Genomic DNA, 20671 nt, shown 5'->3' on the forward strand with positions numbered 1-20671 from the left:
AAACAGAAGGTGAAGCGAAATCTCTTCAAGGGGAAACAGATGGCAAAAACCTGACAGATTTAAGCAATTTCCTACTCCATCCAAAATGAAAAAAAAAAAGTTTTGGCTTTAGATATGATGTTAACTTTGTTATGTATGGTAATACATTAACATCTTACCACAATTAGAACTACTTAATAATAAACATGTAGCTAACAAGTAAATACATGACAAAGTACATGAGTAACTATTCATATTCTGTCACATAGTTAGAGGAGTTGGACCAGGTGGCCTGCTAGTTGGAGGTCTGTAATAATGTTCAAGGTTATATAAACTTGTATTTAGTTATTAAGTGTTTTTAACATTAAACTTTGCATTTAGGTGAGTCATTCATAGCATATTTTGGAATTTGAAACAATTCCTGCAATATACCTTTCTTAGCTACATAGTCTGGCTGAAAAAAGACAAAAGTCCATCCAGTTCAACCATAAAAAAATAAAAAAACTTCTAATTCTACACCCACAGTTGATCCAGAGGAAGGAAAAAAAAAACCAGCAAAACATGATCCATTTTGCTCCTGGAGGGGAAAAATTCCTTCCTGATCTCACAAGAGGCAATCGGATATTCTCTGGATCAACTTTACCTATAAATGTTAGTAACCAGTTATATTCTGTTTATCCAAGAAAGAATCCAGGCCTTTTCTAAAGCAATCCACTGAGTTGGCCAAAACCAACTCTTGAGGGAGTCTAATCTATTCCACATTTCACAGCTCTCACTGTGAAGAAACCTTTCCGTATTTGGAGATTAAATTTATTTTCCTCCAGACGTATAGAGTGCCCCCTTGTCCTCTGTGATGACCTCAGGGTGAATAACTCTACCCCAAGTTCACTATATGAACCACTGATATATTTAGACATATTGATCATATCTCCCCTTAATCTCCTCTTCTCAAGAGAGAATAAATTCAGTTCCTCTAATCTTTCCTCATAGCTGAGCTCCTCCATGCCTTGTATCAGTTTGGTTGCCCTTCTCTGTACTTTCTCCAGTTCCCAATGTTCTTTTTATGAATTGTTGCCCAAAACTGAACTGCATATTCCAGATGAGATATTACTAATGATTTGTACAGTGCAGGGGTAAAATGATATCTCTCTCTCTGGAGTCTATACCTCTGTTAATACAAGAGAGGATTTTGCTAGCTTTAGAAACCGCAGCTTGGCATTGCATGCCATTATTAAGCTTGTGATCTACCAGAACCCCCAGATCCTTCTCCACCATTGATTCCCCCAGTTGTACCCCCCCTAGTATGTATGATGCATGCATATTCTTAACCCCCAAGTGCATAACCTTACATTTATCAACATTAAATCTCATTTGCCACATAGTTGCCCAATTAAACAGTGCATTGAGGTCAGCTTGTAAATTGGAGACATCATGTAAGGACGTTATTCCACTGCACAGCTTGGTGTCATCTGTAAAGACTATAATGAGATTTTTAATCCCAGACCCTATATCGTTTATAAATATATTAAAAAGTAAGGGTCCCAACACTGAACCTTGGAGTACACCACTGACAACCGTAGACCATTCAGAGTATGAATCATTAACTACTACTCTATGAATTTGGTCTTTTCGCCAGTTTTCTATTCAATTACATACAGATATTTCCAAGCCTGTAGACTTTACCTTACACATTAGCCGTGTTCCAAATGCCAAATGCTTTTGCAAAATCCAAGTATACCACATCCTCCACCAGCCTTCTGTCCAAGGTTTTGCTCACCTCCTCATAAAAAGAAATCAGATTTGTTTGACAACTTCTGTCTTTCATGAATCCATGCTGTCTGTAGCTTAAAATATTTTTTTCTAGCAAGAGCTTATCCATGTGGTCTTTTACTAAACTCTCCAGTATCTTCCCAACTATAGATGTTAAACTAACAGGTCTGTAATTACTTGGTAAAGATTTTGATCCCTTTTTAAATATTGGCACCAGATTGGCCTTACGCCAATCCAGTGGTAATATGCCAGTCATTAAAATGACAGAGCTTAATTCTTTAAGGATCCGTGGGTGTATCCCATCTGGTCCAGGTGCTTTATTCACCTTTATTCTGTCTAAATATTTTTGGATCATATCAATTGTGAGCCATTGTGGATCATCTAGAGTTGTGTCAATACCATGCCCATTATGGACAAGAGCTCCCCCATGCTCCTTTGTATACACAGAGCTGAAGAAGGTATTTAATAAATTTGCCTTCTCTTTGTCCCCAGTCACCCACTCTAGATTATTTTGTAAAGGGCCTACATGCTCAGACCAGACCTTTTTACTATTAATATATTTGAAGAATTTTTGGTCGTTGGTCCTGCTATCCTTTGCAATCTTTCATTCGTTTTCAATTTCTGTGGCCTTTATTTCCTTTTTACATATTCTGTTATATTCTTTGTAATGTTTAAATGATGATAGCGTTCCTTCATTTTTATATTTAATAAAAGCTCTTTTCTTATTATCTATAGCTTTTTTAACTTTGGCCGTAAGCCACATAGGTTTGATTTTTAGCCTTTTAAACTTGTTGCCCATGGGAATATATTTTGCAGTGTGTTCACATACAGTCTTTTTAAAGAACTCCCATTTCTTTGTTGTGTTCATTTAGTAGCCTCCCTGGCAGTATTCCCGAGTGTAGCTCGGGGTAAAGTTTCAGAACCACAAGCGGTAACCCCGAGCTACACTCGAGCTTACCATGCAGCGCTGCTCCGGGATCCCTCGATCACTTACCTTGTCCTGCGCTCCCGCAATGTCCCTCCTGCAGTGTCCCCGGCAATGTAATCTGGCGGATGCCGGCATCTGTCATCTGGGTTCCGTTCCCTGTGAGTGTCGGGACATACGGGGGACGGAACGGTGGGAAATTCAAAAATGACAAAAAGTGACATTCACTAAAATCACATAGTAAAGCATTACTGTATCAAACCATTTCACATACATTTTGTCCCTAGTGCTTTGTCCTGTGCCCTGCCTGCATTTTTACTGTTCTTTCTGCCTGGAAACTGAGAAACGTCCATCGCGTCCAAAAAGCGTCCCTTTAGGTCAAAAGCGATTTTAGACCAGCTAGAGAACAGCGATAGTAAATCAGAACCATTTGCAGAATTAAGTGATAATTATTCGTGGGGAAATTCATCACCAGACACTGAAAATGATTTTGTGACTTTGCGACTTTGCGACTTTGCTCAGTGATGTGCGAACTTGGCGCTATATTTCAAATTTCAGTGTTTTTGGTTTGATTATATTATTGAATTAAATTAATTATTATTATATTATTATTTTTTATGATTATTTATTAAATTATAATTTTTGATTTCGTGTTTCAAGTTTTATCATACCCGGGATGTTTACTAGACTCTTGTTCGGACAGATTTCAGTGAGTTATTCCTAAAAATTACAGGCCTACAATAAAAAAAATACATATTTCCATGCAAAAAAAATGTACCGCTTTGAGCACAGAAATATGGACATAATCAGACCGCTAGGGAGGTTAAATAAATTCTAACTTGTCACGCATTAATATACTAATATCTCTGTCTAATAATCTGGCCTTTCCTCTCAGGAATGACATCTTAGTCTGCTGAGGCCCTAGACCAGGGGTGGGCAAACTTTTTGACTTGAGGGCCGCAATGGGTTCATATATTGGACCCGGGGGCCGGACCAAGAGTAGATGAATGATGTGTATGTGTCATCCATAGTAAGTATAGTAATATTCCCCCATAGTAAGCATAGTAATTAATCCCCCATATAGTAATTCATCCCCCATAATAATTCATCCCCCATATAGTAATTCATCCCCCATAGTAATTCATCCCCCATATAGTAATTAATCCCCCATAGTAATTCATCCCCCATATAGTAATTCATCCCCCATAGTAATTCATCCCCCATATAGTAATTCATCCCCCATAGTAATTCATCCCCCATATAGTAATTCATCCCCCATAGTAATTCATCCCCCATATAGTAATTCATCCCCCATAGTAATTTATCCCCCATATAGTAATTCATCCCCCATATAGTAATTCATCCCCCATAGTAATTCATCCCCCATATAGTAATTCATCCCCCATAGTAATTCATCCCCCATAGTAATTCATCCCCCATATAGTAATTCATCCCCCATAGTAATTCATCCCCCATAGTAATTCATCCCCCCTATAGTAATTCATCCCCCCTATAGTAATTCATTCCCCATAATAATTCATCCCCCATATTAAGTCCCCAAGTCCCCCCTGTGTCAATTCACTTACCTTTGCTCCGCGCGTTCCTCTCGCCGTGTTCCCGCGCCGTTCCGGTCTTCAGGGCGGACTGTGAGAGGAGCCTAGCTCCCCTCACGTTCCTCACGCTGCCCCGCCTACACACATTCTGACAGCCGATGTTTGCCACGCTCCACGGGCCGGATTAAAAGGTCCGCCGGGCCATATACGGCCCGCGGGCCGTAGCTTGCCCATTGCTGCCCTAGACAGTGATGAAGGGTTAGATCCCATTCAGTCTTTTATTGCTGTCTATGCTCCCACTTTATAGATTTACCCCATTTATCCAGGTGACCATTATTACTAGGACTAAAAGCAGAGGAAAATCCAAAGATTTGAATGGTTAGAGTAGGAAAAGTGGGGAGCTTTCCAGTAGGAATACGTGTTCTAATGACAGCTGTCTAAGATGATATTTCCTTCATTTTGGAGAGATTTACCCTTATTTCCTGCTGTGTCCACAAAACAGGAGAAGATTCTCTACTCTATCCAAAATGAAATTAAAAAAAACATTTTGGCCTCAGATATTGTCTTAACTTTGTTATTTATGGTAATGCATTAACATTTTAACACATATAGAACATAAGTAAGGTAAATACATGATAATATATATATATATGTAGCAGACAAGTAAATAAAATGTGACTAACTATGCATATTCTGTCACATAGTTGGAGGAGTGGGACCAGGAGGCCTGCCAATCGGAGGTTTGTAATAAATTTTACATATTATGTTTAAGTGCATTTATTGACTTTAATCTGACAGTTTTCTATAGAAAAAAAAAAGACTTTAAAGGAGTGTATTTAGTCTAGTTTAGTATCAGAGCTTTTTTTCAGCTGGAACTTGGTGGAACTCAGTTCCACCACCTCTTGCTCAAGTCCTCTGCTATCTGCTCCGGCTTCTGTATTTAAAAGTGATAGCTTTTCTCCCAACAGCTTCCACAGATCTGATCTTCTGTGCTCTTGATGGGGACAAGGGAGATGCAGGTTCCCGGGGAGCAGTGCAGATACTGACACTCCCCCTGGATAATCTCCTAGCAAGTGAGGAAGGCAGAGCCACCTACAGTGTTCAGGGAAGTACTAGAGCCAGCTGGGTGCTTTAGCGTAATACAGTAACAAAAGTAAGACATGTGGAAGATGGTGGAGCTTTAAGGGGGGGTGGGGGCAGTGGAGGGGGGGGGGGGTTGTATGCATAGGTCAGATCTGAAGAGGGGTGAAAGTGAGATGTGACTGAGGGTTGAAGAGATAAACAGCTGTGGAAGAAGGCTGAACTCTGCACTGTGTGTGTAGCTCCCCCATGAACTCTGCACTCTGTATGTAGTGCCCCTCTAAACTTTGCACTCTGTGTGTAACCGCAACCCTAAACTATATGCTCTGTACCTAGTGCACCCCTGAACTCTGCACTCTGTACATGACGCACCACCGAAACGCTGCACTCTGTACGTAATGCACTCCTCGTATTTAATGCCCCTTTAAGACCCTCCCACTGTTAGTGAACTTTGACCACACCTAGTATTTGATGCAGTTTGGAGGGTGTGTGGGGCGAGGGGGTTTTGGGGGTCATGGTTGAGTTCCTTCACTTATTTTCTGAGAAAAAGCCCAGAGTAGTATAAAAACTATAGTATTACATTACCTCTTGCTTGTGGTTATAGTAGTATCTCTTATGAATTTCCATATTTCATTTCATGTCCAGATATGGAATCAAGGAAAAGGATCTTAGACCAGGGCTGAGGGCAAGAAAATGCTAGGAGATAGCAGAGGGTCTGTCACTTTTTTTACTTCCCTTTGGTTGGATGCCTGCAGGGAATCTGGGAAAATTTTAAATGTTCCATGTGTAGAATATACTTATTTACATTATATGAAATGCTTGAGTGGCCACAAATATCAGGGTCAGAACAAGCATTGCAGAGCTAGGGTAATAATATATATCAGTATATAGTGTTAAAGAGAAAACAAAGAAACACAGCTCCTATAAGTGTGTACTGTGAAGGTATTTAATAAAAAGATAAGTAGTAACTCACATCTTAGAATTTAAAAATAGGCTCATGGGTGAGATGGTGAGACGTCTGTAGCCAGAAGTTGTTGTGTGTCTGATCCAGAGCGGAGATCAATGGAGTCCATCAGCAGGTGGAGCTGTACATGTGCAACATGGATGGTAAGCCTGGTGGAATCTCCAAGGTATCTGCCAGCAGATGGTGCCGTGCATATGCAGCATGGATGGTGGAGCTTGGCCGAGTCTCCAAGATGATCAGCACATATGGCGTCTGACGTCATCAAAATGTGACATGTTTCTGAGCATGTGCAGGACGAGATGAGTCCAGGCGCGCTCTTTCATCAGGCCCTGCACTGTGTTTCTTTGTTTTCCCTTCTGCAGAGTCATGCTTCGCTCCTACGCAGCTTGCCCTTAGTGCCTACTGAACTACCTTTACCCCTGCCCATTTGGAACTCATCAAACATACATGGACTGCCACACTATGCGCCTGTTATCCCTTTTATAGTGTTAGAGACACTGTCACCATGTACATTCAGGGCAAAGTAACAGTGTCTGTTTAAAGCCCCCCAACACACTGATACTTCTCCAAAAATCCCCCGCCACTCCTTCTGTTATCACAGTCAACACAAAGCAACCAGTGATTTCAGATATTGGTAATATGTGACTTCCCCTATGATTCAGTGCTTATGCCCAACAGCCAATTCTTAGGCCTAATCTCTGTCACATCACAGAGCTGGGAACATCACTGCTGCCTCAAAGCTCCACCACCACCCAACATGGGGCATTATGGTCTGCCTGTCACAGAGAAAACAGTGACTGGGAAGTGATGGAGAGGTAAAGTATCAATGGGTCAGGGAAGGGAGGTCAGCTTTACACAGTGACCTGTTACCAAATTAGAAGTAGCTTTGAAACCAAGTTCATATTCTTATAATAGTTGCTACTTGTAGTTCTAAATTTCCCTTATGGCAGAAACATCTTTGTAATCTTATTGAAGTAATACAATAAAGAAAACAATTTGATTGATGCATACCGATATGCTGTTACTAAATGATTTCCTGCATCCACAGTTGGTGGTGTTGGCGCTGGTAGATTCCCAGTAGGAGGTTTGTATTAATTATCTAAAAAAAAAACTACAATGTATTAAAGTGTTAGTATACAAATATACACACATAATAAACTATATATAATAGATATATATAGTTACTATCGAATATATACTGTATATACTTTATATAGTCATAAGGCAATTTATCAATTTTCTGTAAAATAGTCAGACACTTTTTACTTAATTTAGTTCATTTATTAAATGAATAAAGACTACTCACTTAACAAAATGAATGTTTAGTTAACTTATTGAATACCGTGAAGCTGCATCCACTTCAGTCATCTAATCAACTGCACGCAATTCTGTGTTTTTTACATTAACAATTGTCTTGTTTTTAAAATTTCCTTGCATATGATTGGGTATTTAAATTGAACACAGCTTCATTTTGTTTACTAAACCAACATTCATCTAGTTATGTGAACACTCTCTACCTCTTTAGTAATTTAAAACATTGTTTATAACACTGGTGACATTTGCTGTAGCTTTCCACTATAAATGTGTGGGCTCATAAATTAAAGTGATCACAGAAAGTATTGTGTTTTTCATAGTGTTGTGAAATAAATAATGTTGTAATTAGTCCTTCTTCTACTAGGAGCCCAGAAAGTGTTACAAGGCTATTTGATCACTATTTGATTGCAATAACTATGTATTCTTCACTTTGCCAGGTGTTGGTGGTGTAGGAGCTAAGCCCCCTAAGATTGGAGGTGAGTAATGATCTGACGATGAGTAACAAGATGTGATGGTTTTAAGTAAGTAAACATCTAATAGAACTAACAACCAAATATTCTCTATCTTCCTACAGCTGGAGTGGGTCCTGGTGGTGTACCAACAGGAGGTGAGTGCACAGAAGCATATCAAACATAACCTCATATCCCTGCATCTCTAATGAATGTGCAGAAAACAAAGTAAGATAGCAGAGAGATCAAAATAAGCACTGCCATATTCTCTCAATTTAACCCATTGATACCTGTGGGATGAGCAATGACCATAATGGAAAATACTGATAAATGATATCTTGATCTTAAGATTTAGGCAGTCATTACAGAGGCTTGGTCTTAGTCAGGACCAAAACTCAATCACTATGACTTTTTTTCTCTTTGCCTTAAAAAGTAGTTTTTTATATAACTTCTGTTTTCCTGATACAATTGAGCAGTCTGGCTTAGGATGAATTTCTGGACTTTTAGATTTGACCATATGCCTTAAAAAGTAGTTTTTATAGTTTTTTTTATAACTTCTGTTTTCCTGATACAATTGAGCAGTCCGGCTTAGGGTGAATTTCTGGACTTTTAGATTTGACCATAAGCTAGTTAATTTGCTGGTTATATTGTTGTTATTATTGTACAGGATTTATATTATTATTTTTATTATTATAATACAGGATTTATATAGCGCCAACAGTTTGTGCAGCGCTTTACAAAATGAAGGTAGACATTACAGTTACAATACAATTTGGTACAAGAGGAAACAGAGGGCCCTGCTCGTTAGAGCTTACAATGTAGGAGATAGCGCCAACAGTTTACGCAGCGCTTACAAAATGTTATAGATCTGGCTATACCTGTCATAAAGCAAGACTGAAATATTGTGTAAGGTGATAGCTTATAAGAGAAGCTGTATATAGGTTGCTTATCTCATCTATGGATCTTTCAGCTATCTTTTCCTGGTATGAGCATAATGCAGGATTTGTACCTCCTTTTCTGAAATTTTCATGTGTTGCAATGATGATTAGGCAGCTTTAATGACAGCACTTCTAAACCAAATATGCCTATAATAGTGTAGTATGTGTACATACCTGATTTTATTGGCCAACAAATAAAGGTGAAACTCGAAAAATTGGAATATCGTGCAAAAGTTCATTTATTTCAGTAATGCAACTTAAAAGGTGCAACTAATATATGAGATAGACTCATTACATGCAAAGCAAGATAGTTCAAGCCGTGATTTGTCATAATTGTGATGTTTATGGCTTACAGCTCATGAAAACCCCAAATCCACAATCTCAGAAAATTAGAATATTACATGCAATCAATAAAACAAGGATTGTACATAGACAATATCAGACCTCTGAAAAGTATAGGCATGCATATGTATCAGTACTTGGTTTGGGCCCCTTTTGCAGCAATTACTGCCTCAATGCGGCGTGGCATGGAAGCTATCAGCCTGTGGCAGTGCTGAGGTGTTATGGAAGACCAGGATGCTTCAATAGCCTTCAGCTCTTCTGCATTGTTCGGTCTCATGTCTCTCATCTTTCTCTTGGCAATGCCCCATAGATTCTCTATGGGGTTCAGGTCAGGCAAGTTTGCTGGCCAATCAAGCACAGTAATCCCACAGTCATTGAACCAGGTTTCGGTGCTTTTGGCAGTGTGGGCAGGTGCCAAGTCCTGCTGGAAAATGAAGTCAGCATCCCCATAAAGCTCGTCTATGGAAGGAAGCATGAAGTGCTCCAAAATCTCCTAGTAGACGGTTGCATTGACCCTGGACTTAATGAAGCACATTGGACCAACACCAGCAGATGACATGGCTCCCCAAATCAACATAGACTGTGGAAACATCACACTGGACTTCAAGCATCTTGCAGTGTGTCCCTCTCCATTCTTCCTCCATACTCTGGGTCCTTGGTTTCCAAATGAGATGCAAAAGTTGCTCTCATCAGAAAAGAGGACTTTGGACCACTAAGCAATAGACCAGGTTTGTTTTTCTTTAGCCCAGGTAAGACGCTTCTGACGTTGTTTGTTGTTCATGAGTGGCTTGCCAAGAGGAATACGACATTTGAAGCCCATGTCCAGGATCCGTCTGTGTGTGGTGGCTCTTGATGCACTGACTCCAGCCTCAGTCCACTCCTTGTGAAAGTCCCCAACACTTTTGAATGGCCTTTTCCTGACAATCCTCTCCAGGCTGCGGTCATCCCTGCTGCTTGTGCACCTTTTTCTTCCACACTTTTCCCTTCCACATAACTTTCTATTAATGTGCTTTGATACAGCACTTTGGGAACATCCAACTTCTTTTGAAATTACCTTTTTGAGGCTTTCCCTCCTTATGGAGGGTGTCAATGATGGTTTTCTGCACAACTGTCAGGTCAGCAGTCTTTCCCATGATTGTGATTCCTACTGAACCAGACTGAGAGACCATTTAAAGGCTCAGGAACCCTTTGCAGGTGTTATGGCTTAATTAGCTGATAAGAGTGGGACACTTTGAGCCTAGAATATTGCACCTTTTCACAATATTCTCATTTTCTGAGATTGTGGATTTGGGGTTTTCATGAGCTGTAAGCCATAATCATCACAATTAAGACAAATCACGGCTTGGACTATCTCACTTTGCATATAATGAGTCTATCTCATATATTAGTTTCACCTTTTAAGTTGCATTACTGAAATAAATGAACTTTTGCACAATATTCAAATTTTTCGAGTTTCACCTGTATATATTCTGATATTGAAAGAAGGAAAGAAAGCTGGAGTCATGCAAGGGCTTTGCCAGGACTTATGGCCAAGTCTACAACCTATTCACACCCCTCATGATTTGACAGTATACTGATAACTATTTAATTGTTAAAAATACTGCCCCACCCCTTAGGACTCTCCCCTACGTCTCTCTTTTTCTCTCCCCTTTCCTGCCCTCCAGTTTCTCCCTCCCTCTTCTCTTTCCTTCTTTCCCCCCATCTCGCAACTCCCCAGTCTCCGTTTTTCTTGTTCATCTCTTTTTCCCTTGACTCAACACTTTTCTAATAAAATTATTCTGCATACTCCCTAGGTATCTTCTGTATTTCCAACACGGCCACTAAGGCCCTACATTCCACACCCCTTATGCATTGCAATATTTCTGTGACAGGCAACCTCTTCATGGTACATTCTTCACCATTTGCTACTTTCTTCTGCCCTTCATTCTACCCATTATTATGACTTGTAGTGAATATTAAAATTTTTAAACTGGTCTTTTGTTATCTCCCTTTTCTTGTAGGGATTTTTTTGTAGTGTCATGCTCTAAAAAATTATTTAGTACTTTCCATGTACTTTTTCAAGTACTATATTCCTTTGTTTTCCTCTGTTGGTTAGTTGGAGTTGGTGGAGTACCAGGAGTTGGAGTTGGTGGAGTGCCAGGAGTTGGAGTTGGTGGAGTACCAGGAGTTGGAGTAGGAGGAGTACCTGGAGTTGGAATTGGAGGAGTACCAGGTGTTGGAATTGGTGGATTACCAGGAGTTGGCGGAGTACCAGGAGGAGGTCAGTAATGTGTCTGCTCTTTTGTTCAATTCTTTAAAAGTTTCTTTTAGTCAGACTACACCTAGGACTCCAGGGGGATTGCAGACATCTCCACGCAGAATGCTATTCTGATATGGATTACCGATGGAATCAAGGAGGAGGGATAGCCTGAATGTTGTCCATATTATTCAGACCTTCATGAAGCAATGTAAAGTTCAGTCCATATGCCTGATCTATCTTTGGGGGAGCTTATCAGGCTAATAAATACCCCATAACGTCCCATTTTAAAGCCAAACATATATTATTTAATAGCCTAATTGCTTTTTCCATTATTTACTTTTCTTGTGCAGTACTTGTTATGGTCCATTAAGTATCCAAAGTTCATAAAGACTTATGCTGGCCATGCATGATTCAGCTCTTTTTCGGCACAATACATGTGTTGTTTTCTTTGATTAAACCCCAGCTACAGCTTACTTTATTTGATCTTTTACTTACTAATGACATTCTACAGTGCATAATGTATTTATTCTGTACAGTCACTTGTTTTTTTTTAATTCAACTTTAAAAATAATTTGAAAGTGCTCACAAACACCCACACATAGTTTAATTTTTGTTAGATCTAATTGAAACATGGAATTATTGAGCAGTGTGATTGAAACTTGAGAGAGTGCTGTAAAACCATGACCATGAGCACCACAAAATTGCTTGTTTATCCAAAAAGTGGATTATAACAGATCAGTTTCATTTTGTCTACCCATATTAAAGTGGTACTAAAGGCACCTATATAAAGTTTATCTAAATCTACTAGCCCATATAACACTACCCTCTCCAGATGCTGCTGCCAAGGGTGACTCTGCTTCTTCATAGATAAGGAAGCCACTCCAAAAAATAAGAACTGTGTTACTGGTCAGATTACCAAGTGAAAATAAATGGGAAAAAAAGAAAATTAATGCAGTCACCACATTTAGGGATTGGTATGCTGCAATACATATTTTTTTTTCCAAATGTAATACTACAATAACCAAAATAAAATATGGTCTCAATACCTACATACTGTATGTTCAGACCTTGTCACCTTTCTTCTTTTTTAATACTAGGAGCATTCAGGAAAATAATTTAAAAAAATGATTGTGTGATATGTCTGTGATTGTAAGGGCATTTATAGTCCAGTTATAAATTAATATACCTAGTGTCTTTATAAAACAGTGCCTTCATGTTATTCATATCACCAACCTACCTATTGTAAACAACCATTTACAAAAGTATGCATCTTTCTCTAAGCTAAATTCACAAAACTTTTCACCTGCCTGGACATTATATTCTTATAGTATACTTTATCTATGCCTTACATAACACATACTGAATATGCCTTATGTAGCCTTCTGTGTAAATTCCAGTGTTACACCACTTCCAGTGCTAATAACGATTGCTTATAGCAATGAATTTTATTTCTATAAACAAGCATTTTACTGAATGAAATTGATTAATTCAGTTTGTTTTGTTGTGATTAGCTATGATTGGCCACAGCTAGTCACATGACACAGAAGGGCTATTATTGGCCCAATCTGTACCATGTGATCACTGTGAAGCCATCCATTGTTTACAATTGTCATGTGATCTGTAGTGATAGGTCACAGCAGTCACATGGTACCGGCAACAGGCCAGTACACAGATCAGTCATTGGCTGGTGAAAGATCTCACCGCAGCACAGCCTAGCGGGCGCGCACGAGGCAGCGATCCGGGAGGATGTCACATGACATCAATCAGGATCGACGAAGGCCTTGCCTGGCCGTCAGTTTACTGTAGGCCAGGCAGGAAAGGGTTACACATCATTTATGAGCTTCCAGAGGTTGGGAGGGCAGAAATCTGATGTCACATACAGCACAGCATAGAGCAGGCAGTATAAACTGAATGTAATCTGGGAAACTTTACCCTCTACACATTCTCATAGGAAAACATGCATAGTTGAGGCTGTCAGTCACTGGTTGTGTGCTGGAGCCCCCTCCCCCATCACTAGTGATTGCTTGGAGTAATTTTCTGTGTTCATTTTTCATCTCGGAGGTTTGAAACCACTTATCAAGGGTAAGATGAAAGAGGGACATTCAATGTGGAAACAAAAATATTTGTTTGTGAACTGAACATTTTTAGGAGAACATTATCATGAGAAAAAAATCTGTGAATTGAGCCTTATGTTTATAAAGTTACATAGTTAGAATGAAAAAAGGCACAAGTCCATCATGGTCATTTTTTTACAGCTACATATATTGTTATTCAATTAATAGTATGTTATATACTTGGAAATCATTTAGAAACTCAGAAGCTGTACAAATGTAGATAAAATGTAGTTATTTTGTTGAATCAGCAATACAGATCATATTTGCTTTCTAATTTTGGGACATTCTCCTTTATTCTTCCTATTGCTTGATGACTGAACATGTCCAGTGCATTTCCTTAAATCTATATCCGTCTACAAATATCTCAGCCTTCTTTTATGCTTTAACATCATTCATTCTCATTATGTTGGCTTTACCTTTTTTTTTGCAGTTGGTGTTAGCCCAGGTGGTGTCCCAGGTGTAGGCATGTAGGAGAAGTACACTTTAGTCTGATGCTAGACTTTACACAATATAAAATAAAATGGCTCCTATCCATCCAATTAAATGGAAAATATAATATTTGTTTTTGTAACTTTTTATTTTGTAATGCATACTAATATTGTTATGCTCAGTAAAAAACTGAATAGCGTTGTTTTATGTAATTGTAGGAGTATACCCAGGAGGCAAGCCACCTAAACCTGGTAAGTACACTGATCCTTGTAATTGCACTTTAAGCCCCACATTTACTTTAAAGCAAAACTCTCTGTAACCCTCTGAAAAGTCCCATAAATACTACACCTAATGCAGTTTTTTGTGGTGTTATGACAACAATGCTGCACTGCTACTGAATTCAGAGCAGAGTTGCCACCCTAATGTTGGCAATGCCTACTTGCACTACAGTTTAATTAAAACAAAATGTTGCAGGGGGTGTGTAACAAGTGATTTAACCCCTGGCCACACCTAGTCTTGCCCATTGCTTTCTGGATCAACAGCATTGCCTCTATGAACTGCATTGTTTGCAAGGGGGAGCATGTGAGATACAAATGAAATAATTTATCTCTATTTATCTATATATCTCTCTATTTTTGTTTACTTCATAAGGCTACTAAATTACATGATAACTGGATTTGGTCTTTGTTTGGATTGTTATACAGGAGACTTTAGTTGTACTTTAATTTGACTTGCCCTATCTTATGCGTGGCTTCATGGCAACACTAAAAGATTAAGCTGAAGCAGAATTAGGATGACTACACCAGTGTACGACATTGGTATAAAAGATGATAAAGTTGTAAAACAGTAGAGTAACAGCCTAAACAGTGAAAATCACAGAAAAGAAATGCATGACAAGTGTAGCGCTACCCTTGTGAGGTCTGATGTGTTGCGCATACCCCTAAGCTCTCTCCGCACAGCTAGGCAACAGGTATTTTCCACACAGGCTTGCAGCCAAGAGACAGTGGCAAGTCCGTGGGCTTAGTTATGTTATTTTATTAGGGGAAGTGCTGATGTACTCACTCTGCCATCTTTGCTCCCTGCTGCTCCAGGTCTCGATCCCATATATGCTACACTGATGAACGTATCCTCCCGAGGCCAGACTGAGCCCAGCCTGTAGGCCCCCTCCTAGACCTAGGGGGTCCCTCTCAGGCACCAAAAGTCTCCTCAGCACTTTATCTTCCACCCAACTCCCCTGTCAGCCTGACTCTCCCATATTTATGGGTCAGACCATCACTCTACCAGGGCCTCCAAACCTGGGATTTGCTGGACTCCCATAAACAAGCAGATTAGGTCTCCATCCCTTCCTGCTTACCAACTTCTGGAAAGTTCTATGGTCCTCCAGAGTCAGGAGGAGGCGACAGAGCCACAATCTGTTAAGTCTTCCAGCAGACCTGCAATAACCTGACCTCAATCACAGACTCACACAGTTACTATGAGTTATACACAATGATTTTACCTACAATACACTACTCTAATAGCACACTAGAGGGTGCTACACAATGATAGGGACAGTGTAGCAAAAACTGTATATAAACATATGGTGATGAGTATTTATGTTATATTTATATTTTTTTGTCTGGCCATGATTTTAGGTTATGGAGTTGGAGCAGGACCTGGAACTGGATTGTTAGGTGGAGGTGGAGTAGGACCTGGAGGTGCATTAGTACCTGGTGGTGGATTGGTTCCTGGTGGTGGATTAGTACCTGGAGCTGGGCTTGGAGTTGGTGGTGGACTGCTACCTGGAGCTGGCCTTGGTCCTGGTGGTATAGGTGGTGTAGGAGCAGGCGGCAAACCCCCCAAACCAGGTACAAATGGTACTTTCTTATAATAATCAGAAAAATGCTGTCTGTGCCTTTATTAATGGCACCTTTGTGATCACATATTATTGTGCTTAAATCTTTTATTTAATGTTTTATTTATTTGTTTAAATATAGTATATTCTAATAATGCCTATGATGCTGTTAGATAAGTAACGATTATTTCTTAACATCAGACTTGTCTGGAAGGTTTAAATTTGACAAGTGTTAGCAGACAAATATTTACTCATTGTGAAAATAAATCCTTATCAATATGGTGTTGAACATAATAGGAAATTAACTATATGATAATGAGTGGTAACTATTCATTTTAATTGAAAATACTAAGAATAGTTTTTTAACATTTAGTAAGACAAATATAAATTTTGTTGTTTTCAGGTTATGGCATTGGAGCTGGTCTAGGTACAGGTGCTGGACTTGGTGGCCTAGGAACTGGTGCTGGACTTGGTGGTCTAGGAACTGGTGCCGGACTTGGTGGTCTAGGAACTGGTGCTGGACTTGGTGGCCTAGGAGCTGGTGGTGGTCTAGGAGGTCTTGGAGCTGGTGCTGGTGGTCTTGGTGCTGGAGGTGAGATTTGAATAGGATTTCCAACACTAATCCCTTTTTCATAAATATATTTTGATTGTGTTATATCAGCCAAATAGACAAGTAATTAATCCTTCTTAGTTACAATCCATATTAACATATATTGATTTTATTTAATAAAACTATACAACTTAGTTGGAAAAATCTGGCAAAGGCTAAACCTTAGTATCATTAAACATGAAAGCAACAAGAGGCTAAAACATTGTTATACATGAGTTGCAGTTTTTTTTTTTGCAAGTGGGTATGTTAAAAGCATGTATGCATCCAACATAAGCAGAACAAGTGTCAAAGAAGTCTTAGAAAACTGGGACTAGACCATGATCTCACTGCTGACCTGAGGTTAGTTGACGTCTTTATAAGGGCAATAAAATGCAGTTGGCTGTTTGAAAATCTAATGTTCCCTGGAGCTACATTACTAAAATTCATAGAAACACCCTAAGCTGGCAATCCATCTAAAAAGGAAAACCTTTTAATTCTAAAATGAGGAGCATAGATTACTATGAGTCACCAGATATGCAGCTGTAATGTCACCCTTGTGATGGCTGTTTACTGGACTGAGTGAAGACGTTAAGCATGTGCCTGAGTGTACACTGAGCTCTCCAACCAAGTCCAGTCTCCAAGGGCCATTGACAGCAATCCAGGAATACTAAATTACTGCAGATAAATAAATGTTATGTTTAGTTAATTGGTTAACTACATGCTAATTTGAGAAACCTTAGCACTCTGGCCAGTCAATGACCTCATGGGACTGAGATTTACAGCTGTTAAAGTGTTGTAAGAAAATAAATAAACTGTATTCCTCAAGCATAAAGTTGCTACAACTTTTGATGAGTGAACCCAAATTCTAAACTCAGGACAGTGGGCAGGAGTTGTGAACTGATTGTGAAAACACTGATATGCTGATTGGATAAACAGGATATGGTTTTAAGCTGTGAATAGATATATACAGGCATGTTCAACAATGAAGTACAAGATACAATCAGGACATGTATGTTGCAATAACATATATCTGCTAATTATATTACAATTTACTGTGTTCATATTGATTAGGATAGTTCTCCTAAATGGCTATTATTACATTTCATTCCAAGTTGCACATGCAGTGCTCATTTTTTTTGGCATACGTTATTATAAAAATTTATTTTATTATGTTTTTTCAAGGAATTCCTGGAGCAGGAGGAAAACCACCTAAACCTGGTAAGAATGAAGATGTTTCGCCAATTCAAAACTAAGAGGCTTTTACTTCTGCATTCTGATATACCAAACCAGTGGCAGCATGCCACCTACATAGTTATTTAGTTAATAAGGTTGAAAAAAATAATGATGTCTATCAAATTCAAGCTCTCTTCTGCAAGTTCATGTAGCTTTGGCCCAGAAGAAGAAGTCAAACAAAACTCCCTCTTCAACTGTTGTTAATTTTGCCACACAGTAGGAGAAATAAATTCCAACCTGACTTTCCAAGGGCAGTTGACTACAGTTGCTGGTTCAAAATATTGCTCTCTTAGCCTTACAACCATACTTACAATTTTGGCTATTATTAATTATAAGAAAATTATCAAGTCCCTTTTTTTTAATTAAAATTTTGTTTTTACTAGTACTTTCTCACGTTTTAAACCTTTCCACGACTTAACCACCCTGACTGTAAAGTACCTTCCTAGGATATTCCTTTACTGATGAAAAAGTCATCTTACTTCCTTTCATAACTGATGTCCTTGTATCCTTTGTGTAGTCATTGGCTTAGACAAGTGATTTGCCAAATCTCTATTCTAGCCATTGACATGGCCATGGTTGTTGACAAAGGTGCCTCCAAGATGTTTTCTTTTGAAAACTGAACATAACTGTAGCTTAATACTATTAATAGATTAATTTGAAACTATAAGCATCACAAACATAATTTTTTGGATGACAGATGTGCAGTATTGCCTACCTCAATGCCAGCTTCTATAACTGTAGAACAGAATTGTGAGGAACAGTAGAGCAGCATAACATTTGAGATGTAATTTATTTAGGTTACGGACTTGGAACTGGTGCAATAATTGGAGGTGGTGTTGGAACTGGAGGTGGATTTGGACCAGGAGCTGGATTTGGACCTGGTGGTGGATTTGGACCAGGAGTTGGAATTGGAGCTGGAGGTGGATATAGACCTGGAGCTGGATTTGGACCAGGCGGTATAGGAGGTGCAGGTGAGGTCTTATTAGAAAGTGCTTCAGAAGCTTAGAAAGTTATCTATCTAAAACAAATAGTGATTTATGCACAAAAGGCAGACACTGTGCAGTAAAAAAGCAGTAATCTTTATTGCTGTTCATAAAAAAGGATCTCAGCAATTAGGCTGAGAATACATTGGCAGTTTTTGGTAGCACAACTTTGGTACTAAAGTTACACAAGATTAGAAATTGAGTGCTACACATAGGGAACAAATAGTTCTCCATGGAGTGTAGCATATTGTAGTAATGAATTCCTTGATCACACAATTCTCCAAACATCATGCCACTATAGGTGTACTGGGTACAATGATCAATTGCTATAATTGCAGATGAATAAAAAAAAGTTTGCAAATCTAAACTTTCCTCTAAAAATTTAAGTGGTTGTAAAGGTTCAAGATTTTTTACCTTCATGCATTCTGCCTATAACTTTGTATCCACTAATTGTAACCAACCTCGCCGGACGTCCGGCAAACCCCAAATATAGCACTGAATCCTAATGAAGCCTAAATTCTTCTGGCCTTTTTTTTAAGGCTAATTTGTTAGATTTTGTTACAAAGGGCATGGGTAGCTGGTATAAGGTACCTGTATGTTCATGCCTGATCATATTTAACACAAATATTTTTGACATCATGCTTGGGGATGCATTAAAGCTGCAAATTGAATTACGGAACATTATGCTTTTACCTACTAATAATGACATTAAAAAAAATTTTTTTTAAATGTTGTAGAGTTCCTGTTAAAATTCATAAGAGTACCTTATCCTGTTATGCAATCTGGGTGGCCAGAAAAGGGAGGGCAGTGAGCGTGTGGACCCTACCTCTTGAAACATACGAGGCCATATGCTTTTCAGCATTAGGAGGGTACCTTGCAAGAGAGTGGTGGCAAAGCCTCCTCAATTGCAAGGCACATTGGGGGTTATTTACTAAAATTTTAGAGTGCAAAATCTGGTGCAGCTGTGCATGACAGCCAATCAGCTTCTAACTTCAGCTTGTTAAATTAAGCCTTGACAATAAAACCTGGAGGCTAATTGGTCTCTATGCAGAGCTGCACCAGGTTTTGTACTCTTGAGTTTTAGTAAATAACCCCCATTGCACCCATGTTAAGGAGGATCCTAGGTGATGTATTATACCAAATATGGTCATAACCATATTTAGTCAATTACATCACCCAGGATTCCTGGCTGATTTGTTTACAAACACCAAATGACAGATCTCCAGTCAGTTTGTGTACAAACAGCTGATGGGGATACAAGCAGGTGAACCGGCCACCTGTGTCCAGCTTGTTCAGCGATCTGCCTAACTGAAAATAGACTCATCCCTTCTCTATATTTTTTTTGTATGCTTACTTGTAATTGTCAGCATTTTTGACATGTTTACTTTAGTAAGAGCTGGCCGTAAGAAGACATTTGCCTACTCTGCATTCCTTGTTCAAAACCCAGTAAGGTTATTATTACATAGTAGATCATTCTCAATTGCCTTCATATAGCAGCTGAACAATATTCAAACTAAACATACCACAAATACTAATTAGAGTTGTATATGCAACCAAAGTTTGCTGTTGAGCTTCCTTTTCTAAGAGACTCAGCACCTGTTTTCTCACTGCAGTTTGCAGCAAAGAACCACAGATGTGGTACCCTGGAAAGAATTCTGGGGACTTGGGCCATAACTGTATAGCCAGAAATTTCTGTTAAGAACGAATGAGGCCATAAAAGCAATAAGTCACTCGGTATCATTGGCGTCTTTAGCAGACTGCGTCACAAAAATCAAAAGAATAATGAAAACAGACTGGGGACATTCACTGTTTCAATGGAAGCAGACACGTATCCGGGAGAATAAGTTGAGAAACAATGTTTATTCTTTGTTTATTCTCACTGGAACGTTGTGGTCAGAAAACAGACTGCAGACATCTGGAGGAGAACAAGTGAAAT

The 20671-nt window shown here is 39.0% G+C and overlaps 1 protein-coding gene across 6 annotated transcripts in view; it reads left to right on the top strand.

Annotated features, from left to right (window-relative positions):
* ELN (elastin) overlaps nucleotides 1–20671 on the top strand; it is a 157480-nt gene that overhangs the window by 126558 nt on the left and 10251 nt on the right. For 5 of the 6 annotated variants that reach the window (XM_089657245.1, XM_089657271.1, XM_089657256.1 and 2 more), the window contains 10 exons: nucleotides 4932–4967; nucleotides 7320–7355; nucleotides 8023–8061; nucleotides 8160–8192; nucleotides 11410–11574; nucleotides 14315–14347; nucleotides 15731–15943; nucleotides 16334–16522; nucleotides 17702–17737; nucleotides 18550–18723. In XM_089657245.1, the coding sequence (XP_089513371.1) occupies nucleotides 4932–4967; nucleotides 7320–7355; nucleotides 8023–8061; nucleotides 8160–8192; nucleotides 11410–11574; nucleotides 14315–14347; nucleotides 15731–15943; nucleotides 16334–16522; nucleotides 17702–17737; nucleotides 18550–18723 (954 nt within the window). The remainder of the gene's footprint in view (nucleotides 1–4931; nucleotides 4968–7319; nucleotides 7356–8022; nucleotides 8062–8159; nucleotides 8193–11409; nucleotides 11575–14314; nucleotides 14348–15730; nucleotides 15944–16333; nucleotides 16523–17701; nucleotides 17738–18549; nucleotides 18724–20671) is intronic. The other variant, XM_089657265.1, reaches the window with a different exon arrangement.

This window comes from Staurois parvus, unplaced genomic scaffold (genome assembly GCF_062004578.1).
Source record: "Staurois parvus isolate SC_StPar_1 unplaced genomic scaffold, SC_StPar_1.0 ptg000029l, whole genome shotgun sequence".
Classification (NCBI taxonomy): Eukaryota; Metazoa; Chordata; class Amphibia; order Anura; family Ranidae; genus Staurois; species Staurois parvus.